This window comes from Pungitius pungitius, chromosome 5 (genome assembly GCF_949316345.1).
Source record: "Pungitius pungitius chromosome 5, fPunPun2.1, whole genome shotgun sequence".
Classification (NCBI taxonomy): domain Eukaryota; kingdom Metazoa; phylum Chordata; class Actinopteri; order Perciformes; family Gasterosteidae; genus Pungitius; species Pungitius pungitius.
In genome coordinates, this window is record NC_084904.1 from 12019234 (window position 1) to 12041889 (window position 22656).

General features: G+C 41.2%; 4 protein-coding genes across 8 annotated transcripts; 2 read left to right on the forward strand and 2 right to left on the reverse strand.

Annotated features, from left to right (window-relative positions):
* Positions 1-11: 11 nt before the first annotated feature.
* On the forward strand, positions 12-5827 carry slc8b1 (solute carrier family 8 member B1). Its single transcript, XM_037482791.2, has 15 exons — positions 12-451; positions 1547-1699; positions 2003-2055; positions 2524-2581; positions 2753-2858; positions 2948-3115; positions 3425-3538; positions 3626-3703; positions 3803-3933; positions 4028-4169; positions 4279-4400; positions 4600-4753; positions 5193-5273; positions 5361-5425; positions 5552-5827. The coding sequence occupies exons 1-15, from the start codon at positions 290-292 to the stop codon at positions 5741-5743; spliced, it is 1779 nt and encodes a 592-aa protein (XP_037338688.2). The 5' UTR covers positions 12-289; the 3' UTR covers positions 5744-5827.
* Positions 5828-5904: 77 nt separating this feature from the next.
* tpcn1 (two pore segment channel 1) lies at positions 5905-15855 on the reverse strand. Its single transcript, XM_037482115.2, has 26 exons — positions 15202-15855; positions 12596-12732; positions 12027-12203; positions 11824-11937; positions 11556-11686; positions 11305-11393; positions 11135-11169; positions 10981-11039; positions 10767-10866; positions 10530-10646; positions 10296-10420; positions 10167-10215; positions 10008-10071; positions 9871-9915; positions 9730-9786; positions 9588-9641; positions 9399-9471; positions 8744-8851; positions 8490-8651; positions 8240-8355; positions 7850-7896; positions 7692-7760; positions 7503-7599; positions 7152-7291; positions 6990-7070; positions 5905-6900 (listed from the first exon to the last, which is right to left on the reverse strand). The coding sequence occupies exons 1-26, from the start codon at positions 15290-15292 to the stop codon at positions 6754-6756; spliced, it is 2484 nt and encodes an 827-aa protein (XP_037338012.1). The 5' UTR covers positions 15293-15855; the 3' UTR covers positions 5905-6753.
* Positions 14479-18227, forward strand: LOC119224784 (dynein regulatory complex protein 10-like). 2 transcript variants are annotated; one of them, XM_037482117.2, is made up of 5 exons: positions 14479-14641; positions 16284-16906; positions 17084-17305; positions 17407-17478; positions 17937-18227. In XM_037482117.2, the coding sequence occupies exons 2-5, from the start codon at positions 16295-16297 to the stop codon at positions 18225-18227; spliced, it is 1197 nt and encodes a 398-aa protein (XP_037338014.2). In that variant the 5' UTR covers positions 14479-14641; positions 16284-16294. The 2 variants fall into 2 exon arrangements, with proteins under 2 accessions (XP_037338014.2, XP_037338013.2); XM_037482116.2 differs by lacking the exon at positions 14479-14641 and adding an exon at positions 15849-16181.
* Positions 16775-21458, reverse strand: cfap73 (cilia and flagella associated protein 73). 4 transcript variants are annotated; one of them, XR_009956243.1, is made up of 8 exons: positions 20902-21273; positions 20230-20322; positions 19906-20097; positions 19453-19674; positions 19217-19366; positions 19008-19135; positions 17943-18053; positions 16775-16849 (listed from the first exon to the last, which is right to left on the reverse strand). XR_009956243.1 is itself a non-coding variant. In XM_037482122.2 (6 exons), exons 1-6 carry the CDS (start codon positions 21330-21332, stop codon positions 19019-19021), a joined length of 780 nt encoding a protein of 259 aa, XP_037338019.2. In that variant the 5' UTR covers positions 21333-21458; the 3' UTR covers positions 18229-19018. The 4 variants fall into 4 exon arrangements, 3 of the variants coding, with proteins under 3 accessions (XP_037338019.2, XP_062418339.1, XP_037338020.2); XM_037482122.2 differs by lacking the exons at positions 16775-16849; positions 17943-18053; positions 20902-21273 and adding an exon at positions 21327-21458 and having other exon boundaries at positions 18229-19135; XM_062562355.1 differs by lacking the exons at positions 16775-16849; positions 17943-18053 and having other exon boundaries at positions 18229-19135; positions 20902-21272.
* Positions 21459-22656: the final 1198 nt, after the last annotated feature.

Below are 22656 nucleotides of genomic sequence, written 5' to 3' on the forward strand. Positions count from 1 at the left end.
AGTCCCTGAATGCACCGTGTGTTGGTTGGAAAAACAGAAGGTGGAGTTTCGGGGCGAGAATGTACAACATGTACACGGACATTACAATCTGGCGAGCAGTCACTAAAAGACACTTAAACAATCCATCAATGTTTAGCTGGACGTAAAGCCACATAACGAAGTGGATTTTAATGATTTTAATTCATTTTCTGCAATACGGTTTAAACAGAAGGCTCCGGATTGCAGGAGTAAAACAACCCACCACCGTCCTGTCATCCAGAATGAACTTGTCTCCCGGATAAAGTGGACCATGTCTTCAGCTGCTGTCCTGTCCCTTCTGCTGGTGTTATCGGTTCACCAGCACGTCTCTTGGGGCTCGCATGTCCTCGGGAACCAGCCTGTGGTCGGATTAGCCGGGCGGTCTTCTTTAAATGATACACAAACGAAAATGTTTCCAGACAGCAACGATAAGGTCGGTGATGTTTGACATGTAGTTGCCATGTTGGAGGGACATTTGGTGATCATGTGTTATGTGTATGCGTGCGCGCAAGCTGTTGACTGGTTTAATATTTGTGCCCAGTTTGATTTTAAACTGATTTCCGGGTGTCACGTGCTTAGAGCAAGCCATAAATCACGTTTTTCTGCTTTATTCAATGTAACGCTTGCATATTCACAACAGGGCAGATGTTTAGATCACGTCGTTCCAAACCCGCAGTGCTGGAATATTCAGCACTGAAGCATAACATGGGCTGACAAACTGTATATTTGTGTTGGTTGGTCATATTTACAGTACTAGTCGAAACTTTGAGAAAGTGTGCCCAAAACTTTTGACTGGTACTGTGCATGAACTTCATTGCTCCATATATTGACTTGGTATGGTCATATCTTGTAGAGGAGCCGTGAGTCTTTTTTCTTTATTTGTTAAAAGTGTATTTTTTCATTGAGGTTATCATTAATGATCAAATCATTAATGATCACATCATTATCATTAGTGATTAAAGCAGTCCAATTCAAAACAATTTCTAACTACAAAACTCAATCAAATGAATACCTCTCGATAAGCCTGAATCAAAATCCAACCTTATTCCTTGTGAAGGTAGAACTTATGGCTGAGCTGATAATGAAGTGACCACTGATTGTTTACTTTGTGAGCATTTGTTTTTGTCATTGTTGTAGCCATTTTTCAGTGTACCTGGGTGCATAAGGCCATTTTATGCAATGTTGTTGGAACGCGTTATAGCACTATTATATATCCCTCGTTCATTTTAATGTTTGATTAAGTTACTTTGCAATTTCTTGGTTTATGGGCAATATATTACAAAGCTGCCACATGCAGTCTGTTGTGTGTTTTGTCCTTGATGGAGACTTACTACAACACGATGGACACAATGAGTGATGGGTTGTCCCTGCTGGACTTTAAACTTTATTCTGGCCCTGCTCTTTCACAATTCTTTGACTATATGAATGTTTAACAAATGTTTGGTTTGTTTAAGTATATATACATCATTTAATGCATTTGCACATGCCAGCAGGAAAACAATCTTTCCTCTTTTATTTGTGTGTTCAGTGTGACCTTGTGATGAACCTCAGTGCTGCAGACCGCTGCGCATTTGTGAGAAACACACCAGACTGTAACATGGAAGATGGCTTCATTAACTACCTTCATGTGGCCTTCTGTCTGCTTCCTCCCAACCTCACACCCCTCACCATCACTCTATGCGTAAGACCCCTGTGTGTGTGTGTGTGTGTGTGTTTGAGTGTGGACATAGCGAAACTGCAGATCAGCACCAACTGATCTTTTGAGGAAGATTAGTTTGCTTTTGTAAATTAAGGAATTTCTGTCATTTCACTTTTTACATTTTTTTGTAAGATTGTAAATCTTTGTCCTCTTTGCAACATAACAAATCAAACTGTTACTCTAAAAATGGGATCAAAAACAAGTTTATCAGGGTCAACTTGTACCAAACATTTTATGATGTGTGTTAAAGAAATCTCACCTTAACTTTATTCTGCTTCTCCTCAGATGATATGGTTGCTTTTTCTATTCGTCATTCTCGGACTGGCAGCGTCTAAGTTGTAAGTGTCTTTCATGTTGCCAGGGTCAATATGTACTTCTTCTTTTTGTGTGCCATGCCGTCAAGCCTAAATCACTCATTTTCATTGATTAGATCAATCAGCCATGCAGTGCGTGTTCAGAAGCCCACATTCACAGACACGCATTTATGCCCACAGTGCGCTCTGCTTAACGGTCACATGTAGAAGAGTCACATGGCTGTCAAGTTTTTCATTATTGTTTCACTCGAGTTGTGTACTTCCTTTGAGATTTCCTCAAAGGAAGTACAGATTTTTCTGCTCTTTCACCCCAACCACAAGTATTCTCTACAGTAGCTGAATGGTAGAGAAGCTGCTGTACTTTTTAATACTGTATACTGTTGCATATCAAATAACCTGAATTATTGAAAACTGTTTTTGTAGAAATTCAGAGATGTTTTTTATAACTGTTTTTTCTTTTGCGTTCTCACTTTTTCCACTTTTTCTTCACAGTTTCTGTCCCAACTTGTCAGCCATCTCTACCAGTCTGCACCTCACTCACAATGTGGCTGTATCCTTTACCAACATGCACTTTATGATACTCCCCAACCATCAGACGGATGATTCACCGAGACAGTTCCTCTCTCCGTTTCTCTTAATCTTGCCACTTCCCCTTCAATGAGCTTAGTCCTTTTGATTTTTTTTTTTAAAAGCGCTTGCCTTGACTGGTGTGTGTGTTGAGGGTGTGACGTTTCTGGCTCTTGGCAACGGAGCTCCTGACGTCTTCAGCGCCATAGCAGCTTTCTCCCACCCACACACAGCCGGGCTGGCGGTGGGGGCCTTGTTTGGTAGGTGCGCTCTCACAGCCTCGCTGTTTAAATGAAAACACGGTTGCCCTTTATCCGTATGCTCTCTCTCTCCCTCCCCGCGTACACAGGAGCTGGCATATTTGTCACCACGGTAGTCGCAGGCAGCGTGGCGCTGGTGAAGCCTTTCGCTGTGGCCTCCCGTCCGTTTCTGCGTGATGTCATCTTCTACATGGTGGCAGTGTTTTGGACTTTCCTCATGTTGTTCAGAGGAACCACTGCACTGGGAGAAACACTGGGTAAACATTTGAAACATTTTTTGTTTACTTACGCAAGAATCTAGAGGACTTTGCAGCCTCCCAGGGTGGTGTGTGTTCTGGTGCCAACATCCACGCTGTTAGACTCTCAATCTCATCTGTTTTCTGACCAGAATGCAGCTAAAAAGCAATGCTTTTCTGTTAATCCCCTACGCTGAAACATTTTTTAACGTTTCCTCACAAACAGCATTGGCATACGGTGTATGTATCCATTTTTACTCTCAGCTCTTAGTATTTAACACACACTTCAAGACATGTTAAGCTTCACAGTTCTTGATTTCCCTTTTCTAGGGTACCTGGGTCTCTATGTGGCTTATGTATTGACTGTTATTATCAGTGCGTACATCTACAACCGGCAGAAACGTTCAATGACTTCCAGTGTTCAGAGTGTGGCACACAATCCAGGTAAGAAGCACAAACACATCCGCACGCAAAGGAAATTACAAAACAAAACGTCATAATCGACGGTGGTGATACTTGTTGTCCTTGCAGATGAGTTTGACTCATCCGACTTGTCTGATTATGAAGACATCCCCTGCCTGACTGGAGGGAGCATCCAACAGGAGTTTGGTGAGTATATGAATCACATGTAAACTAAAGAATGGCAGGATCGTTCTGCGTGATCAGGTCCTTAACATACACTTGTGCGTGTTTGTGTGTGTGTTTCAGAGTCAGAGTACAGGCCGCTTCTGCCTTACTCCGAGTCCACAAGTCAGATCCTGCTAAGCTCTCTGAACCCGGTGGACAACAGGAAATGGAGGAGGAAATCATGGGGCTGGAGAGTCTTTAAAGTACTGAAGGTGTGTGGGGGCAGTGGTGGAAAAACGGCTCAATGTCTGAAGGAATGTTGTTAGTGCACCAAGAGTGCGAAGCTTTAAAAAACTCTCCCACCAGACACCTTTAGAGGTGCTGTTGCTGCTCTGCATCCCTGTGGTTGACCCCGATAAAGAAGACAGGAACTGGAGACGCCCACTGAACTGTTTCCATCTGATCACGGCTCCTCTGGTGTGTGTGCTCACCTTCCAGTCTGGAATGTGTAAGTGCAGCACAGCATATCGCCACAATCACATTAAATAGATGGTTAAACCAGCACACTGCTTTATTTTATTTTACAGTCTCTACATTTCATTTCCTTTGATGTCTAGATGGAAATTATATGATCCAAGGGCAGTTTCCTCTGTGGCTGCTGATGCTTCTTTTGGGACTTTTCTTGTCTGCTATCGTGTTCTGCAGCACCACCAATGACCGTCCTCCCAGATATCACACAGTAAGTATTTGTGTGTATTAAAAAACCACAAATGCAGACGGAAAATGACTTAACAAAACTGTAATGCAATCTGTCCAATCCGGACCAAATCGATAGACTCCTTAAAGCTTAAAAATTTATACTGTATATATGCATCATAATCACTGTTCCAAAAAAAAATTTGCTACCAGATTTTCAAATGTTCCTTTTGCCCCTGCAGCTATTTGCTCTGTTGGGCTTCGTGGTGAGTGCCGTGTTGATCAGTGCAGCGGCCTCTGAGGTGGTCAGTCTCCTGCACATGCTCGGCGTGGTGCTGAGTCTGAGCAACACTGTGCTGGGCTTGACTCTCTTGGCCTGGGGCAACAGCATAGGAGGTAGTATTTGTGAAACTGATTCCTTTTATTCAAAACATATACAAATGTGATAAATGAGGCGACAAATGAAGTCATAGTATTTGAAAGTCACAAAAGACTACTTGATTTATATATGTAAAAGAAAAGCCATAGTTTAGTATTTTGTTAGTAAAACATCACAAATAAGTATTGGAGTATATATTTGAAAAGTCAAAAATAAATAAAAAAATATTTTTATGTCAAATTAACCGTAAATATTGTAAAAAGTTCCAAAACAATTCAGTCTAGTATTTTTTTAAGTCATGTATGTAAAAAAAAATTCATAGTCATAAAGTATTTCAAAAATGTGTAGTATTCTATGCTTGAAAGTCCCTAAAAAGCCAATAAAATATTTTTTGGTAAATATATACTTGCTATTGAAATCTTCAGCACCTCATCTGTATGCATATCTCTTCCTCAGACTGTTTCTCTGACATCACCATCGCCCGGCAGGGTTACCCACGAATGGCCATTGCTGCCTGCTTTGGAGGCATCATTTTCAGTATCCTTGTTTTTATAAGAGAATATGTTTCAGTATAATATGTACGACAGCTGCAGTTTATGAATTGTCCTTGACTCTTTTCTTTAGATATGTTGTTTGGAGTGGGTATAGGATGTCTGCTGCAAATGATTAAAACGGATTCTGGCGTGCAGGTAATCATCTCACATATTCAAATCAAGAGTTAGATATTCTGTTTAAAGGTTCAGAGAAATATAGTAGTGTCAAATTGACTGTTTTAAAAACTAATGTACATTGATGCCTATTTGTCCCTTCCTCAGTTTGAATCACAGGGTTTACTGACTTGGGTTCTCGCAGGATCTCTGGGTTTGTCTTTGGTTCTTTCCTTCGTCATTGTTCCACTGAGCCGATTCCACTTGGATCGACGCTATGGAATCTTCCTCATCGTCTTCTACACCATCTTCCTTCTCATTGCACTGCTCACAGAGTTTGGTCTGATCCACTTTGGGTAGATTTCAATCTCAAACTTGTCTGACATGTGGGACCTCTTACCGTGAAACAAAATGACACACCAGAAAGGAACTTCACCCTCTTCTATGCATCATTTTAATACACTATTTTTTACAATTATCAAGAGTACGTTTTGCTTGTAAGGCAAATGAAAGACAAAGACTTCTTTGCTCAGGGAGAGCTGAAACTTTCACTCTTTATTCAACTTCCTGTTTGTGCTGACTGGATGTGAGACGGCACTTTGTGAGGTCAGAGGGAAAACACAGGTTGTAGAAATGTATACAATGTGAAAGAATTGAATGTACTGTAAAACATGTTAAAATAATCTTGTACAAAGCTGCATCTAGGGCATTAAATAATTTTTGGTTTGGTATTTGTTTGAACAGGTGGTAGTAATGGTATTTGTCTTTGTTAAATTATACATTGTAAATAAGCTGTTACCAGCAGTATAATAGTACAGCAAAAATACGTATATGCACTTGACAATTGAAGACATTTTATTTTTGGAATCCCTTAACTCACCATAATACATTACTGAAGAACAAATGTTATAAAATTGAAACACTTTGAATCAGTTGAGACAATAGTTAGGCGTTACACTAATAGTTTTGCGGGGGTGAGCTAAAAGGAGTGTTTATACTTTTGGTTTTATAAATTAAATGTAGTGTTATTAAACAGAAATCCCCTAAAACATCATGTTGAAGTATTACAATGTTACAGAAACTCACAAGTGGCCTACGGCAGGATACATACAACATACCGTAGTACTACAGGCTCCCTAAAATAGGCCCAGAAAAATTAAGCTTTACTGGTCGAGCAACAGATCTGCACTGCAGTCGTACTGTCCATAGTGACGTTTCCAAGGAGGGAGTCATCGTCGTCATCTCACCTTCTCACGTACCAGTTTTCCTCAGTGGTAAACTCGTGGAGAATTGGGGAAGACCTGGAGTAATGGGGTTTATTTGCATTTAAAAATGCTGAGATTGTGATGAGTTGTGAAGAACTGCTTGCATTAGTTGACACTGTGAGGTCCAGTCTGTGAGTTGAGCTGAGGCTCTGGGAAGGAAGACGGGTGGGACACTGGACTATCCAGATCCTGCTCCAGGCGCTGCTCTTGCTCGGCCAGGTTTTCCCTTGAATACTCGGTATACCACTCGTGCTAAAAGGGAACGGGCCAAAAGTGAGGAGGTAGCGACAGACCAACAACTGACATGGCATTCATTCAGAAAGATGCATTTGCTTTCTTACCTGTATCTCCTCCTCGTACATTTTCATGCTGAGGTCGCTCTTCGTCCTAGACCTGCGACCTAGGTACACCAGAGACGAGTGCTATGCACAACAAAAGTGGATCAGTTTCATTTCATGTGAAGAGCAGAGGAACAAGAGTTTACTGTCTGCATGTTGTCTTACCCCTCCTCGGTCCATAGTTTGTAGGACTCCCTGTAAGGAGTTGAGGGAGGACAGTCCCGGGCAGGTCTGCTTGTACAGCTCCAGAGTGGTCAGAGCTTCATCCCGACTCACCTCTACTTCAAACACGATCCCGTTCTCATCTAGAGCATGTGCAAATGCAGCCGTTAAAATGAAGCGCTGCAGAGCTCATTAAACTTTACACGGTTCTGTTCAGTACTGGCAGCCAAATAACAGTCAAATAAACAGTTTGAGTATTTGTTTAAGAAATATTACAACAATTCAAGAATAAATAAAGGCTTTAGTTCTGAAGAGCTAAATGTAAAATATACACACACACACACTCAAACCCACCTTCTGGGTTTTCCACTGGTTCCCTGTTCTTGCGGCTGTAGTTCATACGAAACACAAAAGCATCCAAAATGAACGCTACGATGATGGTCATCACCACCTGGAGATATGAGATTAACAGCATTAATGCACAGATGGAATCAGAAATACAGGGCATATAATCAAAAACACACATGGTTGCACAAAACTCACCATGGTAACTATGTAAAAGGTCATGAAGTAGAGCCGGCTCCAGTGGGTTGTCATGGAAGTTACACCTTCCTGAAGGACAGTAAACGCAGCATCAGTAGAACAGTATCACAGCACTGATAAGGTAGTGACTGATGAAAGACGAGGGATAATGACCTTACCATGGTAATGTACCAGTTATTGACCACAGTCAGTTCAAACAGAGTCACTGGGGGTAAAAATATAAATAAATCAACATGATCATTAAAAAGTCATAGTATAGCATTACAAAAAAGTCACAAATGAGTCATAGTATAGTATGTTGAACATTTTGTACAAAAGTACGTAGGTTTTTCATAAAACCAGAACAAAGTTTGTATAAGGAAGAGTATGTCATAGAATAGTGTCTTCAGAAAAAGTATGGAATGTCACAAAAGTGTTAATAATAGTATAAAATTAGGATTTTTATATATATAAAAAGCGTTAAAAAATACTGACTATACTATTTTATTTATATATAACATTATTTTCTGGTCATTTATAGCCTTATTTAAAAAATAAAAAGGAATTACCGAAGCTGCTTAGAATGTTGTTGAAGTTATTGAGATAATAGTATCCTTCTTCCAACACTGTTTTGTTTCCATAGGTGACGTTTATCTGTTTGTAAGAGTCTGCCACTGTACTGGTGCTGAGAAAGAAAGAACTTGATTAAGTGAGATAACATAATTAATCATCTTGTGCCAAAGGTACACGAAATTGTAAATGATTAGAGTCAATGCCAATACATACCAAACCCCAAATAAAGAGAATTGTGTAACTCACTTGCAGCAGTTGGGATAAACCACGTCGGCAAAAAACTCCATCCCAACAATTGCAAAGGAGTAGTAGAAGATGATCAAGGTCAACCCCAGACTTGCCATCCTGGGGAAGAGCTCAAACATGGTGTCCAACACGTTACGGTATCTCTGCTTTATCTTAAACAACCTGGGAAAGACAACAGATCACATTTTCAACCCAAAAAGTAAAACATAAGTACATGTTAATTATGCTCTTAAGAGTAAGAAATAAAAGTATACCGGAGCAGCTGAAATGGCCTGAGAACAACAATAAAGTAAAATGGCTCCATATCGAAGGCAAGAGCAATCAGGCCCAGGAAGGCGAACACTGTCACTGAGAAATCAAACCTGCACAGACAGGCACAGTGAAGATTAAAACCAAAAACTGTTTACATGTTGAAATACATTTTTGTTTTGGTTGAATTTTTCAGAAAAGTCACGTTAAAGGTAGGGTTGATAATCTTGAAAGGAAAAAAACAAACAATAGCTGAGTTGTGACAACTGGCTCACATTAAAGGAGCGAATAGCAACAGCACCTCCAAGCGTTGCAAATACTAGCGAGAGTCGACCACGATGACATCACGTCTCTTCAGGCCTCCTCCAAAGAAATTAGTCCCAAATTTTAAATTCTGGATAGATAAAGATACTGAATTTCATTTCTATCTTTGTCAGAGCACTCAAATGTATTGATTTGTGTCAGAATGTAATCTAAATTTCAACAAATATATTGTCAATGTTTTTACAGATTACCAACCCTGCCTTTTTGGGTCAGAGTACTGAATCCAAATGTACAAACTGGATGTTGTTGTGTTATGGATGGATCGAGTCTTATGTTCCCACAAGTACCATATTCAATGTGTCAATCAATCAACCCAGGATCCAAGTTATTACTCACAGATTCCACCCAGAGCTGAAATAAGCCATTGGCCCCAAACCAGTTATTTTCAATAACACCTCTACACCATAAACTAAAAGTGGAAGGACAGAGGCAGAGTTAATACTGGTAAAAGTGCACAAAAACAAGCAGTTTTACAGCAAATGATGATTTTCTATGTGAGAGGGAGCCAGCATATGACCTACTCACTGGTCAGAAAGACAATGTAACTCCAGGGTACAAATCTGGACCAGGAAAATCCACCTGCACGAAGACAGAAAGGTGAGAAATCTTTAGTGCAAAAACCCATTCCTTCAGTGACACACCCTAAGGTCAACAGGAAAGAGCTTACTATTCAGCGTGTACGTCTCCACGAGAATCCAAACACCATTAATGGCCACCACCACATCTGTAGCCCGGAGAAGAGGTTAAAAGGTTTACGATGAGACACTCGGACCGTGTATGTGTGAGGACAGCAGGGAGAGTGACTTACACATGGCGTATTGGAAGGCCTTGGACTTCACAAGTAGGTTGACACCTTATGAAATAGAGAAGAATGCACTGAGAATATGGATTCAAGGAGAAGATTTGTTTCGTCTGGTAAAAACAAAATAACAAAAGAGAACTTGCCTTTAAAAATGAGGAAGCTCGTGTGAGGAAGGTCATCAAACCAATGTTCTCCACTGCGTCGGGCCTAAAAACACACGCATTCAGTACATTAACACTAAAGGGACACAAAATGGAGTCAATTGTAACTACACAGTACAAATAAAGAGTAAAGATACGTACCTTCCATTTGAGGCCAGTGACCTCATAGAATTTGTAAAAGTCCTGAAGACTTTAGCAGAATAAACAGAAAATTAGATAATGCAATTATATACAGAAGGATTACAAAAATCCTGTGTGTCAGGTTGATACCTGAGCATGGGAGCCCCGGAGGTGTTAAGAGCTTTATATGTGAGGAAGCGGTCTCTTGCAGACATTCGTGGTCTGTAGAATCGCATCAGACCATCAAACTGTTTCAGTGACACACCCATGGGCCTCTGGAAAGAAAACAGCAGCAACACAAATTAATCATCGCAAGGGCTTTGTATGAAAAAAATGAATTAGCACCAAACTTATATAAAAATACATGAAACAGTGAGCTTGTACCTGCCGGCTAACTAACAGTTGAAAGGCGTGGTCAATAGCAGAGCGTTTGTGAAGTAAAAGAGATTTGAACTTCATCTTCTCAACATCATTAAATGTATCGAAGACCACTGCCAAGAGCTGAAGGGGGACAGAGGAGAGAGGGGGGATGAGTGGTCGCACAAAAGGGTCGACTGCACGCCATGTCCATTTGTAATAGGAATGAAATGTTAGAAGTGGTGAAAACAAGCCTATTTTTACCAGGTTCATGACAAAGTAGAGCTCTATGGAGAGGTACACAATGAAGAAAACACACGACCAGCGATTCTTGGAGTACGCTGGCATCATCACATCAGGGAAACTACCAGAAAGAAGGAAGCATGTGGTACACAAGTCATAAGATACAAAAGTAAAGAGCTTACATTTACATGTATTGCTTGCGTTGTGTTATATGAAATGGAAAACTGAACATTACTTTGCTGTGGTCACCAGAACAAACAGACTGACGAGGCTGTTCTCCAGTGTGCTGAAGTACTGTGGCGAGAGGAGACGGTTTATTTCAAGGAGTCCGACCACACAAGAAAGTTAAAAGTTTTAAAAGACACAAAGGCACTATAAATTCAACGTACCGGGTCAGCGGTGTTTGGGGAGAAGAGGCAGAAACCTGGGAGAACACAACAATAGTTTATAATAACAGCAAACCCTGTTCTAAAAACTATGATATCATTTTCTGTAAAAAAAAGGGGACCAAAAAGAATAACCCGCCTTTAATATACAGGAATGTGATAAGCTCTCTTACCCAAGATAGCAAATATAACCATGAAGAAGAGTAGGAGTAGGAGGATGTCAATGAACGGTGGAAGAGACTGGAAGATCTGACGCAAGTTTCTGATTGGATAAAATAAACCTGGTCTGTGATGAATTCTTTTAACAGTACAATCAGTATATTAAGGAGTGGGTTTAAATCACACAAAAAATAATAGTCAAATATTCCAAACCAAAACTTTTAGCTGATTACAAGTCTGTATGTTTGTTTTAGCCATTATGTACCTGCGCACAGCACCACAGTATCTACAATCCACCAGAAAAATAGGTCTGAGAGCTCTGGTCACTCTCACGTGAGACGTCTGTCTGATGAGAACCACTATGGCCTCCACGAACTGTAGCAGCAACACACACGCCTGAACAAGGGGCAGAGACACAGAACAGTATGCGGCAACTGAGGCTGAATCCCAACCTGCCGTCCCTCATTGGACCAGACCCTGTGAGAGCAAGCATCCAGCGGGCCTTCAGGAAGTACCCATCGCAGGTCAGTTACCTTCACCATCGTCCTCTTGTGTCGTATGAAGGTGTGGAACCCTAACCAGCGGAGTTTCATGCAGAGCTCAAATGCCACCATAACCAAAGCAAGCAGCTCCAGAGTGGCGTGGACCTGCACAGGTATCAGATACACAGGTACTTTTACAGCAAACCGTGGGTACGAGCTTGTGTGTGTGTGTGTGTGTGTGTGTGTGTTCTCACATAGACGTCCAGGCGCAGTGAAGGCACAGCCGGAGCTTCGCACAGCGACAGCATCATCAGCAGCAGGCCCGTCAGCAACTCCATCATGTAGAACAGGTGGTTGTGTGCAAACAGGTACGCCGCAAGCGCCTTTGGGTTTCGAGGGTGGGTGAAGAACTTATCATTGTTCTCGCCCTCCTGTGGGGGAAATTTAAAGGACCCACTTAAATCACGTTAATTAGTATTTTTCACTTTATTAATTGGTTTTGAAACCTGTCAATTAAAATGTCCCACCGCTGTGGAGCGTTGGTCCGAGAAACAGTGCATTAACATAACAGATATGACATACTGGTTGGAGGAAGAAGTGACCAGTTGACTTTGACCTGACAAAAAATAAAGTGCTGTGTGGAGAGAAGCTGTCAAAACCCACAAAAGGAAAAAAGACAAATGTAACAACAGATACAAATAATCCCTTTCAAAGTCCATGTGTCTAATGTCCAAAGTGTAGCATGCTTTAAGTTAATATGTTAAAATTAAAAAATAATTTTAATGACAAAAAAATTAATCCAAAATCCATTTCTTGTAAATACCTGCAGGTAGATGGCTGCTTCTTGGTAGTTCATCTCCCAGCTTTGGCGTAAGGACACATTTTGGGCTCTGTGGTTTTGGGGCCCAGGTGTTGAGATCACAGCATTGTTCACCATGTCATAATTGCCGCTTCCTCCATCTGAAAGACAACACGTTCAACACAAAGGTTCCAATTTTGTGATACAGCCTTAATGTGGATGACAACAACAAAATGAAAATCTCCATCCTTTTGTAACACACACACACACACACACGTATGGGCCTACCAAAGCAGTCTAGTTCTAACTGTAAGGCATAGGAGGAGAGCAATACTGGACTCCCAGTGTGGGTCTGATCTTCATGGCAACCATCTGCCTGTACACATACACACTCCATTGGTGGGTCTGGATTTGTCTCTGTACACCAGCTGTGAGAAGAAGAACCAAGCTCACTGAAGTCCACAACACAAGTGTGCGTGTGTGTGTATTGGGGTCATCCACAGTGCCCTGGTGTTGTTCCAACACCTACACACATCTGGAGATACATTTGGCCAAACATCCCACTCTGGCCCTCCAGAGGTGAGTCCTCACAGATTCAAAAATATTCAGCTCAAACTGAGGGATCAAAGTGACACTGGAGACAGAACACCATGCCAAACATTTGACAATGCTTATGAATCTTAGTACTTCTTTGACAAATGGTGTCGTTTTTTTTTTAAAGAACAACTTTAAAGTTGCTTGTAACGAGTGACACCCTAAAGACTCACACACACAGGATGGCTAGGATGGATTTTGCACTTTGACTCCGGTCAGTAAAAAAAATGTTGTGTTAGCACTAATACCACATTGTCTATTACGTCCCCGTTCCTTCTACAGACAGGATACAGAAACAAGAGAGAAAAGCCACTAAAGGAATTAATCATGTGCTAGAATGGAGGGAGAGAGACGACATCTAGATATCGGAGAACACTGAGGAAGCAGAGTGCTACTGTAAAGCCTACTGCAGAATTCGGTAATGACTATTAAATGACACAGATACTGGAGCACGACAAAATGTCTGTAAAAACAACTCAGAATAGAACTCAAAAAACTGAATCCAGATTAACACAGTAACATCTAACAAACATAAATTACAGATCTCTCAAAAACAAGTCACACTGCGTGTTTACTGGCAGCTCCACAGTTTAGTCCTGTGTGAGTGGATCGTGTCACTCTTCCATCAAGCGGTTTCTGCTTCAAGCACGACGCTACGGAAGAAAACGTTGTGGAGACCAGGTGAAATCTGTGAAAGGCAGTCGCAGATTGTTGCTTTACACCATGACGGCAGTCGATTGTGCTGAAGTGTGAAGATCAAATTCCATCCAGCGCCTGTGTGTCTGTCATGTGCCACTCCAACCCCTCATTTGTTTGAGAACAATAACATGTTCAGAGACCCGGTCAAAAACAACGTGGGGTCGGGCTCACAGAAACACAAACATGCTCAGCAGTCAAGACCGTTTCTCCGGGGACAAATAAAATCTAGTTTTGTGGTAGTCTTGACCATCAGCAGTAAAAGTGGACCCAACACTTTTATCCAAGCGAGTGTTTCTCACTGATGTGATTCAATAAAACCATCTGGTCCCGTGTCCTGGTCCAAACTCTCTCTTTTCAAACAGCAATCAGCAAGAACAGTGGGACACTTCCTCCTGGTCCACTATTCCCGAATATCCAGAGGGAAAGAAAACGCCTCTCCTCTTCCTGTTCATCTCGAGGGCCACAGAAAAGTATCCAGTACGCTCAGGAACACAGACACACTTACACACACGGTACACACACACACACACACACACACACACACACAAGCACCGGGGAGGGGCTCAGGGAGGGGGGGGGGGCACCAGTCCGCTGAGGCAGCAGTTTCTCTGATGGGTCATTTTGTAGCTCATATACAAAGGCAGCCGGATTACTATGTTTAGTGGATGCATGGATAACCATACGTAGAGCACACGCAGTATCGCAGCGTGGCCTAGACGTGCTGCATGTAGGCATCTCACAGCCATCAACATCTTCAGACGGCTCAGTGGCCATCCGGTGAGTAGACGAGCATTACCTCCATATCACAAAATATACTCATGCATCATGTACAAAATGACTGAACACTCTTCAACAACAATATAAAGTTGTATAAACACCAAAACAGTGCTGTGTGAGGCCCAAAAAGCAGAATGCACGCCTCGTATGGAATAAATCACCAAGCTGCCGACACAGGTTGCTTCATCATTTTAGTGTAAAGTGTTTTAGAGAGAAGTTGACTCATGGGAGTCAGTTTGAAGGCTGCAGTTTGCTGTGATGGTGTCCACCTCCATGGGAATGAGGGTATACGAACAATTAGAAACATATATTAAAAGAATACAGTTCACTTGCACCACAAACTAAATATTTTACAATTACTCCACGGTTGAAAAAAAAATAGGAGCGTTATGAACGTCATGCGGAGGGATACACTCCAAAGCCTGTTAATATTAGACTGCATTAGTCTCAGCTGTGCATTTGCTCCCATTTTGGCTTTGATTGTGCAAATCGTGACATGCGATGTACAACCGATGTCCACAGTCTTTGCTCGGCCATAAATATCTATCGCGAGGACTTACTTTCGTCCCCCCGCTCAGCGTCCTCGTTGAGCAGACCGCTGTTGGCGTCATCCCAGGTCAAGATCAGCGGCACGTCGTCGTCAGACTCCATAACAGCGGACAGGCTGCGTTCAGCCCTGGTGTATCGATGTAGGAAGTCCAAGCTACTCGCCAGCTAGATGAGCGCACGGCTTAACGCGGAAGCTGAAAGGCGACTGCACATCTTGTCCGCTCGAAGCTGCCGCTAAACCGTTAGTTAATAGCGCCCCGTGCACTTCTCAGCCCGTGCTAAGTGGGGCGAAAAGCTAACGATACTCTGGTAAAACTAGCAAAACGGGAAACAACCGGGTTTTTCTAAGTGACGTGACGGGGACAAGCTCGGTGGGTTGCAGAGTTGGTGTTCGTGCTGTCACAAACGACATGTACCCCCGAATCAACCGGTCCGCCGTCCCTCGGGCCAACCAGCCGAGACTCCCGGTGCGCGTCCATTACGGTTTCATCGCCGATAACGGGGAGGTTTCGCGTGTTCTGGTCACCTTTAACCTGAGACTTAAAGCACCCAGGTGTATATCTTTGTTAGTCGTTCCGTGGGCAACAATGCCTGGACACTTAACTATACTTCGAAAGCTAAACTATGCGGTTATTGCTGGATCAACAAACATTCACGACACTAAAGCGATTTGCGGCAGGCTGAGTGAACGTTGTCACTTTCAAAATAAAACTCAATGGATCTATAATGATTTTGTAAAACACCTGTCACATTACCTTATTATTAATGCAATCGTGCAGTTATTCACTACAGTTACTGATACATGCATCCGTTCATATCAAATCACTCACAGGACATCTGAATTATGTCCCAGTGATTTTATTCTCTCATCCGCATTAGTGGTATCTTAGCAACAGAGAAGATAACAAAAGCAAACACCCGCTTCTTTCTCGCCAGGAAACTGTAGCTTATTAATGTTATTTAACTTCCGTCTAATTCAACACAGGCTAAAGTAAGTAACCTCACAAACCTACAGTAGGCCACAACGTTATATATAACTTATGTATATGTTCCAACATTCATCTTTTGTTATGTTTATCTGTTTTCCTGCCAGCCAGTGACATAATGTCTGCAAATGGGACATCAATGTTTGAAATGACAAAGACTCAATCAGAAGATTCTCAAAACAACCATGACGTCTCACAGAAGGAGTTGCTCTCTCACGAGGCTCAATGCATCTCAAGCATTTTGGAAAACACCATCCGTCGAATTGAGATTGCAACTGATCTGCCTGCAGTCATCGCGTTAAACAGTGTGTCCGGAAATGGAGACAAGGAATTGAGTCGTGCAATTAGAGAGCATCAAATATTAATTGACAGACTGGAGGCACTTGATCACCTGAAGCAGGAGTCAGATGGAGAAGCAAGTTTGCTGCTTATAAAGGAGGTCAAGAACTCTGTCAGGGACCTGCTCAGGGCTGCACGAGCCCATCCAGATGCCATTTGGGGTTTGGGGGCAGAGCGGGGGCATCTACAACTAGATGAAAATCAGTTCATGCTAATTAAAGGGCTTGAGAAGTTTCACAGCAATGTGGTAGAAAAGCTGCAGACCAGTCTCGATGAGGAACTACGGCATATTCTCCAGGAGCAGGCGTCCTCATCCCCCAACCCAATGGAGGAGCTAGTTCAAGAAGAAGAAGAAGAATTAGCCACATACACAAAGATAATCGATGCAAAGGTGACTTACCCAATTCAATGAAAAGACCATCTCTATACAAGAGACGTCTACCACATGTATAGCTTGCTTGAATGTGGCTACAAGAATTTTGTTTTGTTTAGATTTTGTTATTCTTTAACCCTTTATATGATCTTTTCCTGACCATTTCCCTACTTTATCTTTCTGTTTGTATCACAGATTATTCAGAATAATGATGATATAGAACATTTCCAGAATTCTCTGAAAGTGAACAGTGGAGAAGAATTGGATGTGTCACTTCTTGCCAAGAAGCAGTTCCAGTCACATGACAATTTGTCAAAGATCAAGCAAATTCGTATACAACAGGAGATTGATCAATTGAACAGTGAGCTCAACAGTTCAGTCCTTGAAAACAAGAAGGTAGAGAAAGGAATCCAAAATGTGAGTTTTGGGTATAATTTCATTTCCAAGTGAATGTAGTATCAGGTTTCCTTTACCTTAAAACCTGTGTTGCTATTTACATAATGTTTTTCCCTTGGTAGAAAAATCAAAGGGTGGAGAAAATAATTGAACACTTGATCCAATCCTTTGATGATGAAATAGAAGAAACCCAGGTAACAAACTAAGTGTGTATTCTCTGGACACTATAGTTTGTCTGCCTAATGAGGCTCTTTTCAAGGTGTTTAACCAGGCCGTCTGTTGTTCATCATCTCACATTACTTATGTTACCTAATGTTCTTTCATCAGTCTCTGCATACTTTTTAAACTATAAGAGTTCATGTATCATCCTGCTCTAAAACATAATTTAAAACAGACAATCTGCACAATGGAGAAGCTGATGTTAGTCATTTTTACTTTGTTAGAAATCTGTTACAAGGGAACACCTGCATTGTTTCATATGACCTATTTAATTGGTTTTGGTCCATTTTATTCAGCAAGGCATTGGAGTACTTGTACCTATTTATTTACATATAATAAAAACGACCATAAATGCCTAGAGATTGGGCCTGTTTTTGTTTAAGTTGACTGTCTTACTTTTTGATACCATAAATAACACCATTACTTTTCTCAGGCTAACCTAGAGTTGAATCAAATGGAAAACGAAAGGGAGGAGGCGCAGCTGAAGAGCCTGGCGAAAGCCTTTTCTGCCCTGGAGGTGGAGTATAACCAGATCCAGGAGAAGCGTCGGCTGGCAGAGGAGAAGAGAAAGGAGGAGATAAGGGAACTGGAGTTGAAGACCAAAGCTGCCATTTTAATTCAAGCCTGTTGGAGAGGCTACAGCACTCGTAAATCCTTAAAGAACAAGGGTAAAAGCAAGAAGCCCAAAAAATCTAAAAGCATGACAAACAAAAGAAATCTCTGACAAGTGTCTCACTCTGGTGCCACAAAGTGAAACACCATAGCTTTCATCTTTCATGAAAAAGAAAAAACATGAGTTTATATTCCATATGTGTGTGATATATGTGTTGTTATTAATAAAGTACTTCCTGATTTAAAATAGAATTTATGATTTGTATGAAGAACACATGATAAAAAAATAGTTTTCTATTTCTTGAGATAAACATTTTGACAGATGTCTTGGTGCAGCAGACAATATCAAACTACTCAAAAATGTTTGAATTTATTTTCCTTTCTAAGTTGTTTAAACTTTGTAATTCTTGTAGACATTGATATCAATGACCTGGGCAAATCTCCAGCATAGCTCTTAACTTTAAATCGAAAACAGATATAATAAGGTAAAGTAATGGTTCCCAAACTGGGGGGCGCGCCCCCAAAGGTGGTGTACATAATAATAATAAAATAATAATAAATACAATTGCAAATATGTTGTAAATATGTGTTCATAGAAAGAAAAAATGATATTTTATAAGGTTTATACATCCTAATGCAATTATTTCCAAACAAAGAAGGTATGACTCAGGGGCGGGTCTGTCAATGTTCCTAAATCATCAAAGGGGAGCTTGAAAGAAATAGTTGGAGAACCACTGGGGATTGACTTGTTGATTTGTTGGGTGAGGAAGTTGCCGTGTTCTCTCATGGCCACAGGGGGGCATTATGGTACTGTATGTTCGGAGTGGGCACATGTCCACAGTTATTATTCATTTGTGAGAAGAGGAGCTAGACATTGAAGCAGAAGAAGTACCCGGCGATGCGCTAGTTGAAATGTGCCTTTTGGACTTTGACGTGTTTTTTGTACCGTCCATCATGTTTCTGTGATTGAGTTTGATGTTGTTTCATTATGCTCTCATGTTCCTGGATGAACATCTGGACCTAAAGAGGAAACAGCATAAAAAAAGCTGTTAGTTTTCGGTCTCGTGCTCATCGCCATCCGTGATGTGTCAAAGTACAAACCTTATCAAGCTGTATCTCTGTGTCATTCATATAGCCTTCTTCTACTGTGTCATCAGTCATTTCATAGAGGTTAAGGGTCGCCATCTTAATCCGTCCCAGCAAGAGGGTTTTCTTTGCTGCTGTCTCCTGAATGTGGTTCCACTTCCTGTCCTGTATGGAGACAGGCACAACTGAATTTCACACAAGATGGCAGCAGTGTATTTTTGCAACATTTGAATGACAGCCGTGTCTGATACCCATGAGAGAGCTTCAAAGCGCGTCTTCTCTATCTCGGTCTGGAGCTGGGACAGCTGGTTGTTCTTCTGCAGCCGCCGCAAACGATGATTGTCCTCCAGTGTCAGTAGTGTTTTTTTTAGCTGGTCGACCTGCTCATGCGCCTTATTCTCCCTCTTACAGAAATGGTCTTCGAAGTGGAGAAGACTCTCTATATGACCCGTGAGCTCCTGCACATCATCAAACTGTAAAACACACAAATGTTAAAAGGTGTGGCTCACAAATCCAACTTCATTACAAGGGCAAAAAAAGGTCCATGACCCCCTCTTCTCAATAATTGCAGTTTTCTGAAATAATGAATTAACCTGCAGAGACAGGACCAGGTGTCACAAAGTAATGCTGTTTAAGCCTACTGTTCAGGTAATCGTATGTACGATAAACACATTTACATTAAGTTTCAAATGTCATTGTTGTACCTTAGTCATCCTGACCACCCGCACCATTAAGTCCCAATATACACTGTGTCTTTGTATCCGACGCTGTTGCTCCTGTTTCCTCTCCATCAGCTCAGCGTACACCAGCCTTAGCCTCTCTATCTCTGCATCCAGCTGAAGCACCTCTTTCCTCTCCTTCTCTGCTTTTGCAGCAGCTCGATCAACATCTTCTACCTGCAGAGACAGGGATGTAGGGAATTAGTTTACCTGTTTTTGAACAGTTCCAGCCATAAAACTGAAAACCAATACAGTTACATACAGTCTTATACATGAGTAGTGTGTCAAATGGTCAAACTTCTACTGTACCTTCAGAAACGTATCAAAACTTAAGCGCAAATCTCTCCCTTTCTTAATCTCCACTTGCAAATCATGTGTACGCTGTTGCAAGCTCTCCAATATCTACACAAAAACACACAAAGCAGGCAAAAATTACTGATGCACGCTCAGTGAAAGTTATTTCCAGAGAACTGCGGGACTGATAACTGATAATAGGGTCATCTTATTTTATCTTACTTACTACTCATTTTGTATTGATTCTCACATATTAAGACAGAAAGTCACATCTGAAGAAGTAACATTTGCACTTGTTTTATTGCAGAGGTTCAACAGTAGCTCGATAATAAGTGTATGATGTACATGCAGAGTATCTAAATTGATACTGACCCTCAAGGAAAAACACGTCGCTTTGAAACCACAGCTTTTGTTTTTTTTCAGCGTTACAGCATGATAATCTATTACATCAAGCCTTCAAAAGCACTGGTTTCAAAATAGTACGTGTTACTAGTTCCCAATGTTGTCCTTACTGTTCAAATATACAAACATACTATTAAATTATAGCAGCTTCGGAAGGGGACAGTTTGTCTTCTGAGGATAAGTGTATCAAAAGATAGAGTAATCAGTAATGAACTAACGGACCACACGTCACACTGCGATACGTGACGTCAGAAGTCAACTAACTCAGTTAGCTCATTTCCGCACCTGACTGCGCTGCTCGGTCTTTGTTTTAAGCTCTTCCTCTTCACGGCGTTTCTTCTGCATCTCAAACAGGAAAGAGCTGCAGTCGCGCGAGAATCCGTCAGCCATCACACCGATCGATCTGCTGTTCACGCGCACATGAACGTCTTTTCACAATGTCCGCCCGGATTGATTTTGTCTGTGAATCCAGCTCCTGCAGTTTATTGCTCTTTGTAGTGTTCAAAAATACGTTTGTCAACTTGAACTCGTTTTCCAAACTTTATCGCAGGGAACGGACTCTGAGACCGCCCTCTCTGTTTCTATGGTAACGCAAACCAGGAACACTTAAACCCACAATCGGGCATTTCATTACAGAGAAATGCGACTTTCTTTACTCTCGACATTAACCAAGGCGTGTACCCCCGCCATCAAACCGTGGAATAAATTACCTTCATGTCTGCCTTGATACTGGGTGAGAATCACGTCCTGGGAGACAATATTAACTTCTCTGCGGTCATAACACCCGGAAGCGGAAGTGGATTCCATGAAGTCACTGCATCTAGCGAGATAACGCACTGTATGAACCCCACAAAAATCACACACACTTTTAAAAATAATTTTATTGAATTTACAGTTTTTCTTTGACACATTATCTTAAAGCATGCCCCATACTCTCAGAACTCTACACACAAATCAAAAAACACACACACACAATGGGCAAAACCCCTCAATACTCAAAAACAAAATGAAACTTTACATTCAAAACAATGTAATTTCTTCTCAAAATTGTATTTTGTTTTCAAATGACACACACAAACCATCATATGAAAACACTATGATGAATGGAAAACAATTCTCCATTCATCTTAATGACTTTGACCTTCTTATTTACACTTACTACAGACAGTACATATACAGTATACGTGTGTTGTATATACAGTATAATATAATATATTCTAAAATATTTTACAAGTGCCTTGTAGGTGAGGAGAAGTACCTTAAATTATATTCTTTATTTAACAGGAAGCCAGTACAGAGAAGTTAACACAGGAGTTATATGATCCCATTTCTTAATTCTTGTTAATACACGTGCTGCAGCATTCTGAATCAGCTGGAAAGGTTTAAGCGATTTACAAGAGCAGCCTGATAACAAAGAATTACAGTAATCCAGTCTAGAAGTAACAAATGCATGAACTAGTTTTTCTGCATCACTTTGAGACAGGAAGTTTCTGATTTTCGATATATTACATAGATGAAAAAAGGCAGTTCTTGAAGTCTTCTTTATATGAGAGTTGAAGGACATATCCTGCTCGAAGAGAACTCCAATATTTAGTTTTGATGTCTCCAAGACAATCCTGAAGTCTAACAAGCTGATTGGTGTCTTCTGGCTTGATCGATAGATACAGTTGAGTATTGTCTGCATAACAATGAAAGTTTATGCAGTGTTTTCTGATAACATCGCCCAAAGGAAGCATATAGAGGGTAAATAGAATCGGTCCAAGCACAGAACCTTGTGGGACTCCGTGACCAACATTGGTGGTCCTCGATGATTCACCGTTCACAAACACAAACTGGGATTGATCCGATAAATAAGATTTAAACCAGCTGAGTGCAGTTCCTTTGATGCCAATCAAGTGTTCCAGTCTCAGCAGGATACGGTGATCGATGGTGTCAAATGCAGCACTGAGGTCCAGCAATACAAGAAAAGAGACAAGTCCTTGGTCCGATGCAAGTAGAAGATCATTTGTAATTTTCACCAGTGCCGTTTCTGTGCTATGA